Source organism: Prunus persica, chromosome G3 (assembly GCF_000346465.2).
Source record: "Prunus persica cultivar Lovell chromosome G3, Prunus_persica_NCBIv2, whole genome shotgun sequence".
In the NCBI taxonomy this organism is placed as follows: domain Eukaryota; kingdom Viridiplantae; phylum Streptophyta; class Magnoliopsida; order Rosales; family Rosaceae; genus Prunus; species Prunus persica.
In genome coordinates this window covers 27,009,478-27,027,306 of record NC_034011.1, presented here as the reverse complement: position 1 = coordinate 27,027,306, position 17,829 = coordinate 27,009,478, and the positions used below count along the sequence as shown (strand labels likewise).

At 37.1% G+C, this 17,829-nt stretch overlaps 3 protein-coding genes across 5 annotated transcripts; 1 reads left to right on the top strand and 2 right to left on the bottom strand.

Annotated features, from left to right (window-relative positions):
* LOC18782959 (translocon-associated protein subunit beta) lies at positions 3,035 to 5,883 on the bottom strand. Its single transcript, XM_020560726.1, has 6 exons — positions 5,484 to 5,883; positions 4,217 to 4,315; positions 4,012 to 4,120; positions 3,859 to 3,930; positions 3,725 to 3,730; positions 3,035 to 3,573 (listed from the first exon to the last, which is right to left on the bottom strand). The coding sequence occupies exons 1-6, from the start codon at positions 5,666 to 5,668 to the stop codon at positions 3,454 to 3,456; spliced, it is 591 nt and encodes a 196-aa protein (XP_020416315.1). The 5' UTR covers positions 5,669 to 5,883; the 3' UTR covers positions 3,035 to 3,453.
* On the top strand, positions 10,058 to 13,280 carry LOC18783998. 3 transcript variants are annotated; one of them, XM_020558924.1, is made up of 12 exons: positions 10,058 to 10,202; positions 10,444 to 10,692; positions 10,927 to 11,001; positions 11,090 to 11,148; positions 11,258 to 11,393; positions 11,515 to 11,611; positions 11,689 to 11,755; positions 11,855 to 11,953; positions 12,168 to 12,257; positions 12,355 to 12,509; positions 12,626 to 12,727; positions 12,881 to 13,280. In XM_020558924.1, the coding sequence occupies exons 2-12, from the start codon at positions 10,494 to 10,496 to the stop codon at positions 13,047 to 13,049; spliced, it is 1,248 nt and encodes a 415-aa protein (XP_020414513.1). In that variant the 5' UTR covers positions 10,058 to 10,202; positions 10,444 to 10,493; the 3' UTR covers positions 13,050 to 13,280. The 3 variants fall into 3 exon arrangements, with proteins under 3 accessions (XP_020414513.1, XP_020414512.1, XP_007216312.1); XM_020558923.1 differs by having other exon boundaries at positions 10,416 to 10,692; XM_007216250.2 differs by lacking the exon at positions 10,058 to 10,202 and having other exon boundaries at positions 10,257 to 10,692.
* Positions 13,647 to 15,463, bottom strand: LOC18782440 (CASP-like protein 1F2). Its single transcript, XM_007217303.2, has 3 exons — positions 14,448 to 15,463; positions 14,185 to 14,335; positions 13,647 to 14,104 (listed from the first exon to the last, which is right to left on the bottom strand). Exons 1-3 carry the CDS (start codon positions 14,690 to 14,692, stop codon positions 13,877 to 13,879), a joined length of 624 nt encoding a protein of 207 aa, XP_007217365.2. The 5' UTR covers positions 14,693 to 15,463; the 3' UTR covers positions 13,647 to 13,876.

Here is a 17,829-nt window from a genome sequence, read left to right as displayed (position 1 = left end):
AAAATATAAATAAATTTAAAAAAAAACAGACAATCCTATAACGAAGTTAGTTCCTCACTTTCAATTAGGGTCGGGATTTGAAGTAGTAAAGATTACCCTGTTGTTCAAATCTCTTTTTTATTTTTTATTTTTCTGTTCATTTGATTGTAACAAACTTTTTTTTTTTTTCAAGTAATAAACTTAACGCCAGATGTTTTTTTTTTCCTTTCAATTTCACACAATTAATGCATTCAACAACCTCATAACTGACTTATAAGGGAAATCTGAGCAAGATATATAAATCCCTAATAACAATTTGGAAAATTTTCTTGGCCACATTATTAATTGAATACGTAGCAAGCAGAGCCATTGCCTGTCCATTGCACCAAGACTCTTTATGAAAAAGGGAAACAAAAATCTTAATTGGCATCACAAACAGGAGGCTTAGCATTAATAGCACAGTTTCAACAAACCCTGACATTATCCAATATAGTCGCTTCTGTTTGGTTATATATATGAGACTCATACACATCCTCTTCTTTTTTTTCTTCTTTTTTTTCTTTTTTTATAATCAAATAGTCAAAATTTTATGGTAAAAGTTGAAAACAAATTGTAAATTTTTGGGTAATTTGCAAAAGGAAATTTATATTAAAAAAACCAAAAAAAAAAAAAAAAAGAAGAAGAAGAAGGGAATTGGTGAGAAAATTGATTTTGCATGTTATTAATTGCAAGGATGACTAAAAAGTAAAACACCCAAGTCCTTGGCCATGCAAAAAGAGGAAAACTCGGTCTCATTAAAGACAGCTGAGCTTGGAACGAACACGCACTTACATATTTATATATGCGGACAAAGCTAGAACGGCATGCTTTAAGGTTTACAACTTGTTCTCACTGAATTCATATCGACTCCAAGAAACTATCTATCACATAACTCAGGACCTTCATTTCATTAAATAATTAATTATAATTTGCATGAAGAACAGAGGCATCAGATAATTGCAACAACTCTTTTATTCGTCATTAGAAATTTTACATCCCCAGGACAGAATTAAGCGAAGAAATTCATAAAGCGGCGACATAAGGGGCAGTGAGTGATGAGTTGGGGCACCAGGAAATAGATGAGTTGGTTGGTGCAGCAGTTGGAACAAATGAGAATGGGAGTGTCTTGATCATGTTCATTAATATGTCTGCGGAACAGAGAAGGAGTCCACTGCACCACGTTGTTTGCGGCCGTGTATTGGTTGCCGGCCGTCAGGTCTTGCCACGCGGTGCTTACGTTGTACAAGCCTCCCCCGAGGTTCACTCGAGGCCTTAAATCTAGGACTACGGCGCCATTCAGTCTGTTCTTATATAACAGCATTCCTGTCTGCAAACACATAAAATTAAAATCCGAGTGAGTGAGTGTGTGTGTGTGTGTGTGTGGAATATAGATCGAGAGAGAAAAATTGAGATGGAGGGAGAGGCCAAGTATACGTACCACAAGATCAAAACAGCGTTCCCAAGGATAAGGAACAGATCCCTCAGGACTGTTGAGGAGAAATGCCCACAGGGAAGCATCCATGAGGAAGAGTCAATGAAATTTGGCTAACTGAATTAAAAAGATGATTAAGAGATGAGAAAAACTAGAGCAGCAAAGCTGGCTTCTTTTATAGACTACAAACTAAAGAGATGTGAGGACTCGGACTCATGGGTGAGCAGTTGAGGTATTTATACACTACAAACTTACAGCAACAGGGCTGGCTTCTTTTTTATTTTTAATTTTTATCTGGCTAGGGGTTAGGTATACTCAGTGCTAATTCATGAGGTCAAACAAGAACTTAGCCTTTAAGTTTTTTTGTTTATTTATAAGGTATGTGAATCGACTCGAACACAATATATTTAATCAACGGTAAAACTAGGTTATAAACGACAAATATTTTCTATACAAAATACAATTCACAATTTGACAAAACTGTCATTCCTTACTCTTTCTGTGCAATATACATGTGAGCACAAACTAGTTTAAACACAATTGGGGTGGAAAGAAGAGAAGTGCCATTAGATAGAGCTATTTTACTAAGAACTTTTTCCTGTGCCACAATCTAATTTTCCTCCCAATACTATGCTACATGTTGTCTATTTAAGTTCCTTTACAAGATTATCAATTATTAGAGAAATATTTTAATTTGAATTCAAGTCACGTCTCACGTCTCACGTGATTTTATTATTTAATTGACAAAATATGAACGTCATTAAGTGATATGAATACTTAACAAATAACAATAATAAATATCACATTTGGATCCTTCCTAAAGCTAAAGGGGTTCAGATTTTCAATTAATTCTTGCTCTACTAACCTTCATTTTATTAGTTGAAAAATTTTAAAAACCTACTTTTTATTTCCATTATTAAAAAAAAAGGATAATTCAAACTCTCAACGTCTTTCAACAAAATAAAAAGAAATATTGGTAGCCAACTGGGTCTAGCCCAGTGGAGAAGGGCCTTGACTTGCAAACCAATAATTTCATGTTCGAACCTCCATATGGTACCTTGGTAATAGTGTGTACGTGTGCCTCTCTACTTTGTAGTTTAGACTATCGTTTGTTTTCAATATATATATATATATATATATATATATATATATTAGTACACTAATAGGTAGTTAGTCTGGTCTCTCTTGACCTACTTAAACTTTTTAATTGATGGAAATAATCCATTGATTTTGTACCAAAGGTGTTGAACTCGAGATATTAACTGACTATTGACCAATCCCCCCTTCATTTTTAACCAATTGCTCTATCCTAACCTCAACTCTGTGTGTGTTTATTTTGGTTCCTCTCTATTTTGTTCTTCTTACAACAAAATTTGTACAGGGGTGAGTTTCTCAACTTTTGTCTAAATTCTGGATTCGGAAGTTCCTCTTCAAATGTCGTACACGATTAAGAAAATGAACAAAAAGCCACAGCCCACGTGAAAGTGATCTATTCTCTTTATACGAGTGGATAATTGCTTGCCAGTTAGGAATTAGGGAACTAGCATGCACTGTAAGCAACGATGTAGATTCGAACCTTCAAAATAAAAATAAGTGAATACCATTTCGTTTTATCGCATCCAGTTATATGATGATATTCAGCAGAAAATTACAACTTCTTCCGGAATATTTACCAGAAGCAAGCAACAAACAGGTTTTGTAGTACCAGCGTCTCATTTCGAGTAATGAAGTCTAACATCATCAAATGTAAAATATAACATTCAATCCAAAATTGAAGAGCAAACTACCCATTAAAAAACATTATCAAAGACCTGCTTGGGGGGTTTATGCCCACCGTATGTATCAGCGTGTTCATCTTCTTACACTAACTTGTTAATAAGTAGTCCTCTTTGAATGTTTCACAAAACTAACATGTGCCACTAACTCGAGGAAAAAACCAACTCACAACCCCGCAAGGTCACCAATTGCTCTAATGCCATTTGATTCAGTTTCATCTCCAGTGATTAGCGCTTCTTCTTGCCTCCTTTTGCAGCACCGGATTTGGATGGACTAGCAACCAAGTACACAAATAGAACCACAATGGAGACCACAGAGATCAGAGACCCATACTTTGCCAGCAGCCTCTGTAGACAAGAGAAGGTCAACGTGTAAGGGGAGAAACAAAGAAATGGTACTACTCCTCACTCCATTCAGACACAAATAAAGTAAAGTTCACGATGATTTAACAACTTCCAGAATATAAAGATTCAACAGCAAATAAACAATATTTCATACCTTAACCTGAAAAAATTTCGCCCCAAGCAGAGAGGTAATTACATGAAAACAAAAAACAAAGCATCCGTTAACACAGTAAAAGTGGTCCAAAATCAGATTGCCTAATATAACTGCTATCTGATGGAGAAGCTTACCGAGTCAAACTTGTTCTCAGGAGGCCTGTCTGCAAGAACATCTAGAGGCAGAATTGGAGTTGAAAAAGACTCCTAGACGAAACAGGAAAGTCAGAAGGTAAACATTTATACAGCCAAAACCAGAAACAAAGGAACGGGTTGCAGACATCCAACCTGTAGAGCAGCCTTTGTGGGAATGCGGAATGTAATAAGAGCCGGTGCACCATTAAATATTCCTCTTTCTTTGGCCTCCAATTCAAAAGAGTGGGATATAATGCCACCTCTGCAAATATCATTTAGGGAATAAATAAATAAGAAACAAAAGGAGTAGAAAACCATGCGAAGTAGCAAATGCCATTGCAAATGAGTTGGCACTTACGCATCCAGCCTTTCCCATGACTTGGAAGTGTTGCCACTGACAACATCGAAGATATCTTGAGGCCAGCTCTCATCACTCAAGCTTACATCATAAGCAGTTCTGGAAAGGAAACATTACAAATTATCATCAATTATTATCATATATAAGCAGACATATGAGAATCAAAACAAAAAGAATATCAGTTAACAATCAATCAGTACAACTGTGGAGAAACTAGAAAAAACAAACGAGATGATTCATATAACAATACAAAGACGAAAGCCTGCAGAGATGAGGTTAACATGGTTGTGTTGAGCCTTTATTTCAATGCAGAATTGAACCACTAAATGCAAGTAGGCTGGAAAAGCATTTTGCACATCTTCTTTTATTTGAGCATGAAGAGTATTGTTAAGTTATTTTATGGGTCACACGGAAATGGCAAATACATAAAGAACAATTTCACAAATTTAAAACTAGTCGATCTAAAGTAAGTTACAGGATGTTAGTGCATCGTGTCAACCACTGACATGCTAATTAGATGAGCATTGGGCCACGCCCTTAGCCCCAAAAGAATTCAAATTAAGGTATTGGATATTTTCTAAGTTGATTGTCCCCGGCAATATTACCAAGTTAACCTTTGGAAAGGGAAATTAATAAAGCTGATATGGTTTTACAACTTGTAAGACTTGTATATACATCAAATAAAACATCCATGTAACTTTCATCCTCTCGCTCCACAAAACCACCAATTCCTTCAAACAGCCATTTCCCATTCACCATACATAACATATAAACACAGCGAACACTGTGACAATGAGGTGCCAACAATAGTTACAGTTTTCTCTTTTGCAATGACATATTTTATCAAATAATCCAAAACATTATGCTTTGCACAGTTACTGAGACATATAGAGCATCAGTACCGGATCAGTTGACGGAATAGTTTTTGATAATTTTCTTTCCAATAAGAAAACAAGCAAACTTCCTGGATTTCACAGTAACCAAACAGAAATAAAATTGAAGAAAAAACAAATCCAATAACAACAAACAATTTACAATGAAAACGCAAACTCGAGAAATACGTTCCAATTCAACCAACAGCTAAGCAAGACGAACCATAATTGAAGATGAGAATGACAAACATGAGAAAACGAGACATGCACGCAAAAGTTCGAGTGGATCTAACAGAAAGCATGACAAATATTGGAAAAAAAGCCGGATCTGCAAATAAATGAAGAATAAGAACAAAAATTGAGATCGGAAATGGTGGAATTAAGAGGAGGCTTACGAAGATCCTTGGTTGTAGATATCGATGGAAACAGAGACGCGCTCAGCGCCGGACTTGAGCCTGTTGAGGGAGGCCTTCTTGTGGGAGACGATGAAGGGCGAGTCAGAGCTCGCGAGCGCCGATGTGAACAGCAACAGAGCTACCACCGCCGAGATGACGGGGCTGCTGATTGGATTCTTCGCCATTTCGATTTCGGATGGTGGTGGTGAGTCGTCTCGTGACGGACAACGCTGAGGTTTGGTGAGGTTTGGTTTGGACCGTTTTGTTGAATCGGGAAATGTTGAATGCACACTTGCATAGCAATGTAATACTCCAAGTCTAGGGTCTGTTTCGTAATTGGACTTAATTTGACTCTATATGGTAGTCTCTCTTGGATCGGATCGGGTCTATTTTGATGCTGACGATTTTATTCCTTATTGATAATAGATACCATAATAGTTTATATTCACAATTTTTCTTCTTCTTAATTCAAGTGAGGAAATTGTGAAAGCTGATTTTTTATCAGTATAAGCGATAGTCTAAACTATAAATGAGGAGCATTTCTCTCTCACGCGCACAACTATGATACCGTGGAAATTTGAATTTAAGGTATCTTGAAGTAGAAAAACCAAACATTTGCTTCATATGTAACCAATACATGTTGTGTAAAATTCAAGTTGTCCATGTTTGACACGAACTCGGGTTTGTGTATTTCATGTCAGTAAGCTCTAGGTGTATAAGCGCTCAAACGCTAATAGGTTAGTAAGTAAGTTAAACTAATGATAATGTGACAAGTAAAGAAAAAAACTGTGCTGTAGTACCTCGGTGGCACTGGCAGTGTACTGTGTGCATTGTACATCTAGATATAAGCACTATGTAAATCTTTATCTGAGTGAAAAGCAGCTAACTGAAGGGCTTGAGGTATTGATCAGGGGAAGAAGAAGAAGGAAGAAGAGGCCTAGCATGAAAGAGAAGAGCCTGCGAGATTAGCCAAGGTGACTGCCTGGCAGCCTAACAGGAATTTGGCACAATATTAATGTGAAGAAGCTGCAGATTAATTAATTATAGGTAAAAGCTCATGAAACTGGAGGCAGGCAAGTCATCCTTGGCTACCAAACAAGACTCTTTCCTTCATGTAAGGCCTCCCTTCCTGTCAATTATGAATTCTTGATGCTTCAGTGCACAATGCTGATGATCATATGTTTAGTCAAAAAAAGAAAAAGAAGAAAAAACATAGCTAAGCTTTAGGTACAAACAAAGAAAGAAGAGAAAGGTCTGGCATGAGAAAGAAGAGACTGTCAAGTTAGCCAAAGGAGACTGCCTGAGAACCCTAAATAACCAGAGCTGTCCTCTTGGAATTAGGAGGCAGGCAGGCAAGTCATCCTTGGCTACCAAACAAGACTCTTATCTTCATGTTAGACCCTCTCTTCATTTCCTTAAGTTTGCTCTCAAATATGTATGTGATCTGCTGCTGTTGTTCATGCCCATTAATCCAATCCCTATTTATAAGTTATAATTAAGCAGTAGATAGACTAGTGCATGCACAGTGAGATGAGGAATAAATATATTCCACGTTATCAAGTGGCCCTCATCGCCTCATCCACGTTAGCTTAGCTAGCTAGGTTCCTTTATCTATCTATCTATCTATCTTCATGACAGACTGGTTCTCGCTCCTCTACCTCTGACTCTGAGGAGGTGAAGGTGAATGTGCAGGGTCAGTCAGGGTGCATATATAATTTCATTTGGCATTCCCTGACCTGTGCCTGCCCATAATGGAAAATGGAATGGAATGGAATACCTATATTCTCCTCCATCTCTAATTTCCTCTCCTTGATTGAAAGTTGAATTGAATGGGACCTACCCTAGCCAGCACATGCTCTGTGCGTATATGGTATCTTCATCTCATCACATCTCATCTCTCTCTCCTTCTTTGTTTAGCTAAACCAAAGCACACTAGTCAGACAGACACAGAGAATTTCCACTAGTAGCAGAGCTCATCAAGAGACCATGCAATGCAACTTGTATATACAAAAATGAGTCAATATGCCTCACCTCACCTTTGGTTCCTTCCAAGGAACTGACTCATTGGATATCAATGTCATGGATAGGTCAGAGCCAAGATTTGCCTTCTTTCTTTATTAATTAGTGATTTAATATGATCAGTATGCCTTTATTATTATTATTATTATTTTTTTGTGGGCTAGATAAGTAGGTTTAACCTGATATGATATGATGATCATCAGTTGTGTAGTTGAGATGGGAGCTCGATATCGTTTCATACTTAATAGTTAATACCAATACATTACACGTACACGTACACATACGTATACTTTTTTTATTCTATCCTACCCCTTGAGAGTATGAATAATATATAATATATATGGGATGATAAAACTCAAACAGATCATCTCTGTATTCTTTCCCTGAATAATGTGAGAGACTAAGTGTGAGCATCCATGGCCTTGTTTTGTTTATAGGTTGAAATTGAATAAAAAAGAAATGATTTAACCTGACAGAAAAAGAAAAGAAAAGAAGATAACAGAAGAGTAGTCTCTCTAAATCTCCATCTGCTTCCCTCACTCTCTCTCTCTCTCACTTTATGAGAACAAGATTCCAGTGGCATCGTCAACCCATTCAGAATTGGAGGAGATGCCCCCATCCATCCACCAATTATAAGGTCAACACATCCACCTTGGTATTATTTCTCTTGCATGATTGCATCAAATAATGATAACAAAACCAACAACAATCAAGTTGAGATTCGTATTCACTGTTCATCCAAGGTACAATATGAATAGCATAGTTTTATATACTGAAAAGAAAGAAGAAGAAAAAACTTGTTTAAAATGTATTGATACACACAAACACTCTGTTATTTGTTTTCATTTGTTCTAATACTACCTTAAACTCGACACCTGTCCAAAATTACACAACCAAATCATGTCTTTCTTTGTGTTGTGATCTCTAACATCAAACATAAAACAGCAGCAGGCTGCAGGCGCTTGCAACGTACACTCTACACTACTGGTAGTGTGACAGTGGTACTGGACTCAAAGTAGATCGGATTGATAATCATCCAGTAGTAGTACAGAACAATACATGACTGACTATGGATTTAAAGCGTTTCTGAAGATCCAGTATGATGTAGAGTGAGGGGTCCAAATCCAATACCCTAACCCCAAAGGTAAATGGGCTTTCTTCGTTTAGGAGGCCCAAATACCAAAGTCCAAGTAAATGAAAAGGCCCAAAAAAACGAAATCCACAAGAGTGAAGTATTTAGGAAGTGAGCAGCAGTAGGTACGTACGTAGTGTGACTGTGTGAGCGTGAGAGGAGGATGAATAGAATAGTAAATTGATGATGAGCAGCAGTCTGCAGAGAGGAAGATGAATGGTTGACTGACAGTTAACTTAATATAGTGTGGTTTTTGTCCAATTTAAGAGACAAATTTATATATATAAATTAAAGATCAATCCTCTCTGTCTCTCTCTGCAAACCAGGCTAGCTGTGTCTCTCTTCCGTATACATATATATATATATACAGGGTATATAATATATGGTAATATGATGGATCTGGTGTGGGCATTTTCGTGCTCTCATTTTTATTTGTAAATGCTAACCAAGTTAGTTAACACATTTCATCTGGCCCTCTGCCTCTTGGGATCATCGTCGATGTGCCAGATACTCAATTATCATCTTTCATGTTGAGTTCATTCATATTCATGGGGTTTATATGTATATATCTCTCTCTCTCTAAGTCGTACTACATTTTCTATATAAAACAGAGCACCCATCCATACCCGTAGGATATAGGAGAGAGAGAGAGAGAGAGAGAGAGAGCAAGAATCTTTGTTTCCACTAGGAACTCGAAGAAGGTGATGAGATTTGTCAACTTGAAGTTAAAATGCATCAATCAATCTAATCTAAAACATGGATTTTGTAAACGCTGGCCTGTATTACTATTCTGCATACATAAGCACGTGGAAAACTATTACTTGTTTGTTAGATTCGGAATCGGAAGGGAGGCTTTGTTCATCGAATCATCGTCACGTCAATCCAGCCTATATTTGCAAGGTCAACGAATCCTTCCAGTTCCACCCAAACAACAAAAGAAGTTGTTAAATATATGTGCACCCTTACTATAATCGATCGTGATTTCCTACGTATACAAAATTATATTTATACAGTATTACTATTAACAAACGAACTGTATCTGTATTCCCACAAATCATTTTTTACTCATTAGTTATACACACAGTAAAGCTCAAGAGTTCAATCCGAAAAAGTGCTTCTTCAGCAGATCTCTTCCCAATTTACCGGTACATGACATGGCTAATCCAAGGGCCCAGAACTTTTATAGGAACAATCAGCGTATGTCGGCGAGCCTCAGATATGAAGCCAGCTGTCCATCGGTCCAACATGAAGGTGATTGCCTAGTTCGAAAGCCACGTGCTCACGTTCAATCGTCCACCTGGACCCTTAAACAAATACTTTCTCTTGACGAATTTCAACGGCTCCTCTCCTCCTTTTACAAAGCAGCAGAGAAATTGAGACTTCTACTACTACGTCGTCTACGCCATGTGAGACACGTCTCGGTCACAGAGCCTTCTATTTTCCCGGACTCTCTCTCTCTCTCTCTCTGAGATTTGGCCATAATTAAATTAGCGTTTCTATTGCACCCCCGAAGCTTCACAGCTCTCTCTCAACTGTCCTCTCCTCTCCTCTCTGTATTATTGTACCCAGTAAGTGTCATTGTCTTAGCAATTTTATATTCATGCATGCTCTGTTTTTCTAGTATTCCACTCTCTCACATCTTTCTTGTAAAATGCATGCTCTTATTTTTTCCTAATCCATGTCAAATTAGACTTTTTTTTGTTGCAAAATGCCTCAATTATGCCCATTTGTAGCTCTCATTCTTTTCACCATTCTGTGTCTTTGATGGGACTTAAACACAGATTTGGATGGGTGGTTTGTTGTGTATAGGATGCTATTGTTATGTTCGAATTTGAAACCAATAAAACCCACAAAACAAAATGGGCTGCGCTTCTTCTGTTTATGCTGTTGGAGGGAGGAAGAAGTTGACTGTCCCCGAAGTCGTCGTCCTCGTCCCATCAACGCGAATTCCTGCACAATCTGATCTTCAAAGGCGGCTTAGAGGCCTAATCCCAATAGATCTTGCTCACAGATTGTCTTCCCTTCGCAATCAGATTGTCTTAGTGGCAGAGGACACTGGTCAGCGCTCCCTTCCATCCACTCATCATTCTTTGTCTTCTGTTTGTTTGGTTGCTGGGAAAATGTACCAAAGGAAGTTAGTGCTTAGGAGATTGGGACTTGCACACAAGTATTTGGAACTTATAGTTCAAATGTTGACTTGACTCTCTCCCTCTGTTTTTTCAGCAACCAAAAGGCTTTTTTCTTTTCTTTTTCGAGTTTCTTCTTCTAAACTGGAGTTGTTTGTTTGTATAGGTGGATCTGCTATTCCTGAACTGAGGAGAGCACTGGAGGAGTACTTGTCTGTTTTAATTGGGCTCACTAAGAAAGGTTTGAAAGAAACTTAACTCTCTCTCTCTCTCTCTCTCTCTCTCTCTCAAGCAATTAAAAACAAAATGCTAATTTGCATACGTAACAGAATATGGTCTAGAGGGATCGGTTGAATTCAAGTGGAAAAGCTTAGAGGATGGCAAGCAGGTAAGACCATCAGAAACGGGCTTAGTTTTGCTAACTATGGGATAGCCTTTGATCATTCATTGCCAATTTGTCATGCAATTAATTGTTGTGATGGAAATATGATAAGCAGGAAGCCTGTGTGGCAAACTCTTGGTTTGAAGTCCTGTCTGTTGTTCACCTCATGGCTGTGCTTACATTGTCGGAGGCTGACATATTGATGATCCCACACGACCATTCTGGTTCCGGTTTAAGGACTGTCTCTTCAGGTTAGTATTTTTGTCCATAACCCTTTATTATATATGTTCATCCTTTTTTGAATTATAGGTTTTACAGCCAAATCATTATGGCTTCTCATAAGTAAGTTTCCATTATAATCTTTTCTTTCAGATTGCAAAAGAGTTGCTGTCGACTTGCTGCTTAAGGCATCAGGCTACTTGGAATTCTGTGTCCGGGATGTACTGATTCGCATACCGCCTGAAATCAAGTATGTTGAGAGTTAAAGTAAATTTGGGAATTTGGTGTCAAGATTTCACACTAAAACATCAAATCTTCTGAACGCAGGAAAAAGTTGCCAAACAATTTGCATGACGGTGTATTGGAGGCCATTTCCTTTCAATCTCTGGGCCAGGTACTTCACTGTTTTTTTCTTTTCATTTTTTGATTTATTTTACCGACTGCTTGAGTTTGAGATATATATTACAGATACTGTTCTTGATGACTAATTCAGGGAACAGAAATTCAGCTTGGTTTGGCTGTTGACTGTCAGAAGGCCACTTTATCAGTCAAAAGAAGATTGGCATGTGAGCAATTGACCTATTTTAGCCAGGTCTGTATACACGCTCTACAGATCTTTCATGGGTTAAATCTTCAACTTGTTGTCCAACTCTTAAAATGATTATTATTATTAATTATAGTTTACAGCTTATGCCTCGTTTGAAATTTATGTAATTAGTTATTTCCTTTTAGAAAGACGTTTGGCCTCCACAACTATATCCTGAGTTTACTACAAATTGTGCTTTTTTCCTGCTTTTTGAGATCAGGCTTATCACTGCTTGTCAGGATGTGACATCAATAACGGGTGTGGGAAGAAGCATATGTGGTTCATCAAATGGAAATTTCTTGAGTCAAAGGTATTAAAGCAATTGATTTATCTCCATCCAATTACGAAATTGTTCCCATTTCTGCATGCACTATGTGTAGATGTGATATGCACCCTTGTATCACCAGGCTGCAGCATACTACTACCATGGTCTGATCCTTGACAAGGGTAATGAGCCATCCTGCCACGTTAGCGCAGTATGTTGTTTTCTTGCCGCGGAAGAAATTCTATCAGAGAGCAAGAAAGCTTGCTTAACCTTTTGCCTTGCAGCTCCAGTTACCAGGTTGATACTGACTCTTCATATATGTAGAGCATGAAAATCTTCTTCCTTTCCTTGAGCTTTTTTCTTGTAGCTCCACTTATCTTTGATTTGGTTTTTCTTTTCTTCTAAATTTCAAGGGCTCCTCCACTCTGGGGAGCTATGAGGCATTTGCATCAGAAAATTCCTGAAGTTGCAACAAGGAAATCTCAGATGTATGGCTACCTCTTAGAGCAAGAGAAGTAAGGGCCTTTCTTTCTTTATCCATGTCTATGAATCTATGATGATCTGAGTTCATAAGATTTATTTCAATTTTCATATCCTGGAGATGTTATTTATTCCGTAACTATTTTAAAGATGGAAAACTCAAAATTACTAAGCTTGTAATTACGCAGGGCTCTCCAAACATTGCCTGACCTGCCAGAATTTCAACTGTCATTAAGACCCGATGACTATCAGCTACCGGAAATGGACCCAGCTTGGGATGCCGAAAAGTGGGAAACAGAAGGCCAGACCCTGAAAGAGCATCTTAAAGACAGTGAAGATGAGACTGAAACTGAGTGATAGCACACCACAGGAGGAGGATAGCAACTAGTTACGGTCTTGCTTTGGTTTACCTTTAATTACTTAACCATATCTATGTATATGTTTTATATATGAATCTGATGATATATGATAAGACATCATTTTTGCTTCCCTGCCTGCCCATTCCCAGGACTTTGGAAGTGTAAGTTGACTTTGAGTCAAAATATAAATTAGAAATTTGAAGATGGATATGCATGCACGTTCATATTATTATTGGCTTAAATTGAAATTGCAATTGCAATTGCAATAGGTGCAATAGGTGGTGGTCCACGCAGAAACCCAAAGAAATGGAAATCGGTCATCATCAAAAGATCAAGTGATGACGAGTTTGTATGTATGTGGAATTAAATAGGATACCCTGTTTGTTACACCAGTCAAGTGTCGAGTAATTGATGACAAACAAGTAAGAAAGTGTCATCTATGTACCTACCTAATACCTATGAATTTTAAAAACTTTGGTCCACTTTATTTTCTTTCTTTGGTTGTTGACTTGCCATCCATCAACACTTCCTTCCTTCCTGGGTTGTGAACTTGTGATTGTGAATTAGCAAGTGAGAATATAGGACTAATATAATATAATCAACTACGATATATAAAATCCAACCATTCATTAACCATAACTTCTACAGAGGCCATACTCGTAGTTTTTTTTTTCTTTCTCATTAGCCAAAAACAAATCAAATTGTGCAAGCAAGCATTATCACTCTGTCTGCATATTTCCCAAATGCTAAGAACAAAATGGGAAATTTCTTACTGATCTGAGATTTCTTGTGTTTTTTTTTCTGACGATGATGATGTATTGAAATTCATTGAGTAGTAGGGCGAGACACGAGAGTGAGGGCAGATGTGAAAGTGAGAAGCAAGTAGGCAAAGAAGGCCAAATAGGAGAAGGCAAGAGAGATGGACATTCTGTTGCAGTACTTGGAGACATAGCCGCATGTAGGCTGCCAAGTCATTTTTTTCTCTCCATAGCGCCCCACGTAACCGATTGCAGTTGCAGCTGCACATCCAGATATTATCAACACCATCATCACCTGCAATTCACATTAAATTATTACAATTCTCATAAGTGATGAAGAATTATGAAATCATAAGAGAAGCATTTGCTGCTAACCACATCATGCAACAAGAGAAAGAAATAGTTTTTGAGCTGCTGCTGCTGCTGCTGCTGCTGTTGTGGCACTGAACGGCTTACGAACAAGGATAAGAAGATCAATGACAGTGCAGAGAAGGCACACACCACAGCATTAGCACCAACCAAGAACCTGTAACAACAGAAACCCAGCAAATAAAAAATAAAATAAATGAATGATTCAAAAATTGGATCTTTGAGAGTTGAGTGCAGTGCACTGCAGTCAGTGGCGGATCTGTGTTTACTTGAAGGCAGTTGAGTAGGTATAATGTGCTTCGAACTTGAACCCAAAAACGATGACAGATTGGGTGTTGGTGACGATAACAGAGATTGCGATTAATGTGAAGACGATGGCTGAGATTCTTAGAGTGGCTTGAGCCACCAACAAACTCATCCTCTGCTGCCGTGGACTTGACATCGGAAGGCCTGAAGAAGATGTCATTTTGGGGAGCGCAGAGGAAGTTTTCTCTTTACACGCCTCTGACGCCATTTGAATTTGATGCTGGATTGTGTTCCTTTTCCAAGGAATTGAATAGAAAGCAGAGCAAATGGGGACGATGGGCACTTGTCAAAAACCCAAAGAGGAGAAGATCTAGTTGTGATCTGGGGAGGGTTTTAGAGAGGTAATAAGTGAGTTTTACCTAACAAGGACGGAAAAGGAAGACCCTTCATAAATGCAGTCTTTCTCTTCTTCTGTCCAATAAATAGGCAAAGGAAAACCCTTGTCTCCTACTCGGACCCTTGATTTTGGGATTTCCATTTCATTATACAACCAAAATACAAATAAAACAAGTTTCCCTTTTCTGAAATCCAAAACCTAATTATTTTAGACAAATAAATATAGGGATTAGGTTGGTGTAGTCGGGTTATTGGAATTCAAAATGTACAAGCTCACCAAGAGTCGAGTACAATAATAAATTTCAACTCTGCGACCAATCCAAACCATTGTTTGTTAAAATTGAAATCCTATCCTATTCAGAAGCACAACCACATCCACATGGTGACATGTTGCTTCTCTTCTCTTCTCTTCTCTTCTCTCCTCTCCTCTCCTCTCCTCTCCTCTGTGTGTACTGTACTGTTGCTTCTCTTCTCTTCTCTCCTAAGAATGCATGCCTCATTAATTTCTCCTCTCCTTTAGTCCTTTGCAGACATTTGGAATGACATTTGGGGTCCATCCCTCAATCAACCAACAAACAATTGTGACATTTAAATGATTTTTAACCATTTCCTCCACTCTTGTAAGCAAAACAGTTTTAGCACGTTTCTTATAAATGGAATATTCATTCTCATAAGCCCAACCCAACCCAACCCAGTATGGATAGAGAGGCCCAAAGATTATGATCCATCGGGCCATGGGCAATTGGTTGGTTGGCTGGCGCGTACGGCGTACTGACTGGCTGGGTCAACTCTCAATCTCAACTGATGATTTTGTTTTGTACGTTAATTTTGGGATTTCAACATCACACCTATATTATATAGCATACGCGGGGTACTGGACTATATAATTATTGCGTCTCGTGAAAATCATATATTGGATTAAAAATTAAACACATCAAATCATCTTAAAAAGAAAAAAAAAGATTAGAACGAGTCATGAGTGAGAGTGGATGAGTGACCCAACCCAATAATAATTTCTAAAATTCCAATATAATATTGCCGTATGGTGGTGCGTAGAGGGATTCTTTACAAACAGAAAGAGATAGCTAAAAGCCAATTATGTAACTATTATATATGGCAAGCAAGCAAAGCAAGTATCCTGTCCTGTCAAAACTTCCAAGTTTTAAGTCACACAAATAAAAAAATTAAGCCAACGTTTGTAATAATGGCACATGCTCAATATAAAAACTTGATTGGGGTCCCCCTTGTTCTAGAATCTAGAGAGACCTGGAATCTAGTGCTTAAGGAGTTGAGGTGCTTCGACCCAAAAAAGAAAAAGAAAAAAAGGAGTTGAGGCCTGCAGGCAGGGAGAGTCAGCTAAATAAATAATTCAATTTCATTGTCTATATAATATGGTATTATTACATGTGCATCCCATCAATCATGCGTGTGACACCTCCTTTGTTTACGCACATAATGAGGCTAGATTAGCGAACACTCTAGTGTAAAATAATCTGCACCTGGAGGAGACTACCCTGTATTTTAATAAAAAACTAAAATTCTTATTGTCAAAAATGTTTACAATATTAACTAAACTTAAATTTCTCTCACCTGATTAGATTGGTTCAGAGATTTTTAGTATGCTCTTAAGTGATTTTAAATTTAAATTCTTATAATATCTATGTGTGTGAGTTTTTTTCTTTTCCTTTTCCTAACTTAAATTTATAATCTATTTCTTCTTGAGTTAGTTGATCAAAAACAACATCATTGGCGGCCCTAATTTCTGTCAAACTCACAAGACTTTTCTTGTGTGGCTTACAACTGCGAAGACCATCACTTTCTTAATTGCCTTCACTCTTCAATCTATTTGGTTCAGTTCCAGCCAAAAAAACAAAAAGATAGCAAAAAAGAAAGGGAAATTTAAATTTAAAATGACGTTGGCTAGAACGCGGGTACAGTACAAGAAGGGTATATGTGGGCGACAAAAGATTGACCAATGATTTCAATGTAACCCAACAAAATATAAATTAGTTGTTCAACTTGTTCTGCATTCATTTGGAAACATGATATTTTATTTGTTTCAAAAATATTGTTTGTTGGAAGATAAAAATGTTTGAACAGATAGTAAATAGTCTAAAATATTGATAATATCGTCGAAATATCAAGGATATTATCTTTTTTTCGGATCATGGATATTATAATTACCATGTTGCTTACGTTTTTATGATAATATGCTAAAATATGTAAATTTAGATTGTTTTATTTTGAACTGTTTTTGTAAAAATCAGATTTTCACATGAGAATGTGAGTCTTTGACCTTTCCCTTTGGGATGGAATTGAGCGGCTCATGGAAAGAATCCGAGATCCAATCTTCAAATAATTTTGCTTATGAACAACGTCAACCAATCTCGAATCCATATAGATGACATATTAACAATTACATGCAAAACTATTTCGGAAATTTATCATTTGATGACTACTTTTCACAATACACTTACTCTACACATAGAGATGATGAAGATAGTGAAAATTTTAAACTTCATAGGAACTGTATGTGGTACTAAGTCACTCATGTATCTTACCATGCCATGTATAAAGTATAAAATATTGTAGTCAATCATTATATATAAATGATTATGGTGTGTTTAATTTTCTTTCATTAATTACTACATATTTTCTACACTCACAGTGTTTGTCAGCTAGCTATATAATCAACTTAAATCAGTTAAACTCATTATGCAATGCATTTCGTTCCAATTTTTTGTGATAAACTAATAGATAATTGATTGAATAAACATCCTCCAAAATTTTAATAAAAATTTTCAAGTTTTTCTTACAATTTTCGTAGTTTTTATTTAATTTTTATCGATATCGATAATATCCTGATATTTCTATCTAAATTTTCATATTTTTAGACTACTAATATTTTCGATACCATCAATATTTTAAACCTTAATAGTAAACATATTTCACTGAATCTACTTACCACTAGTCAATTTCAAAGCGAAGTTATTTAGCTTAGGTTAGGTT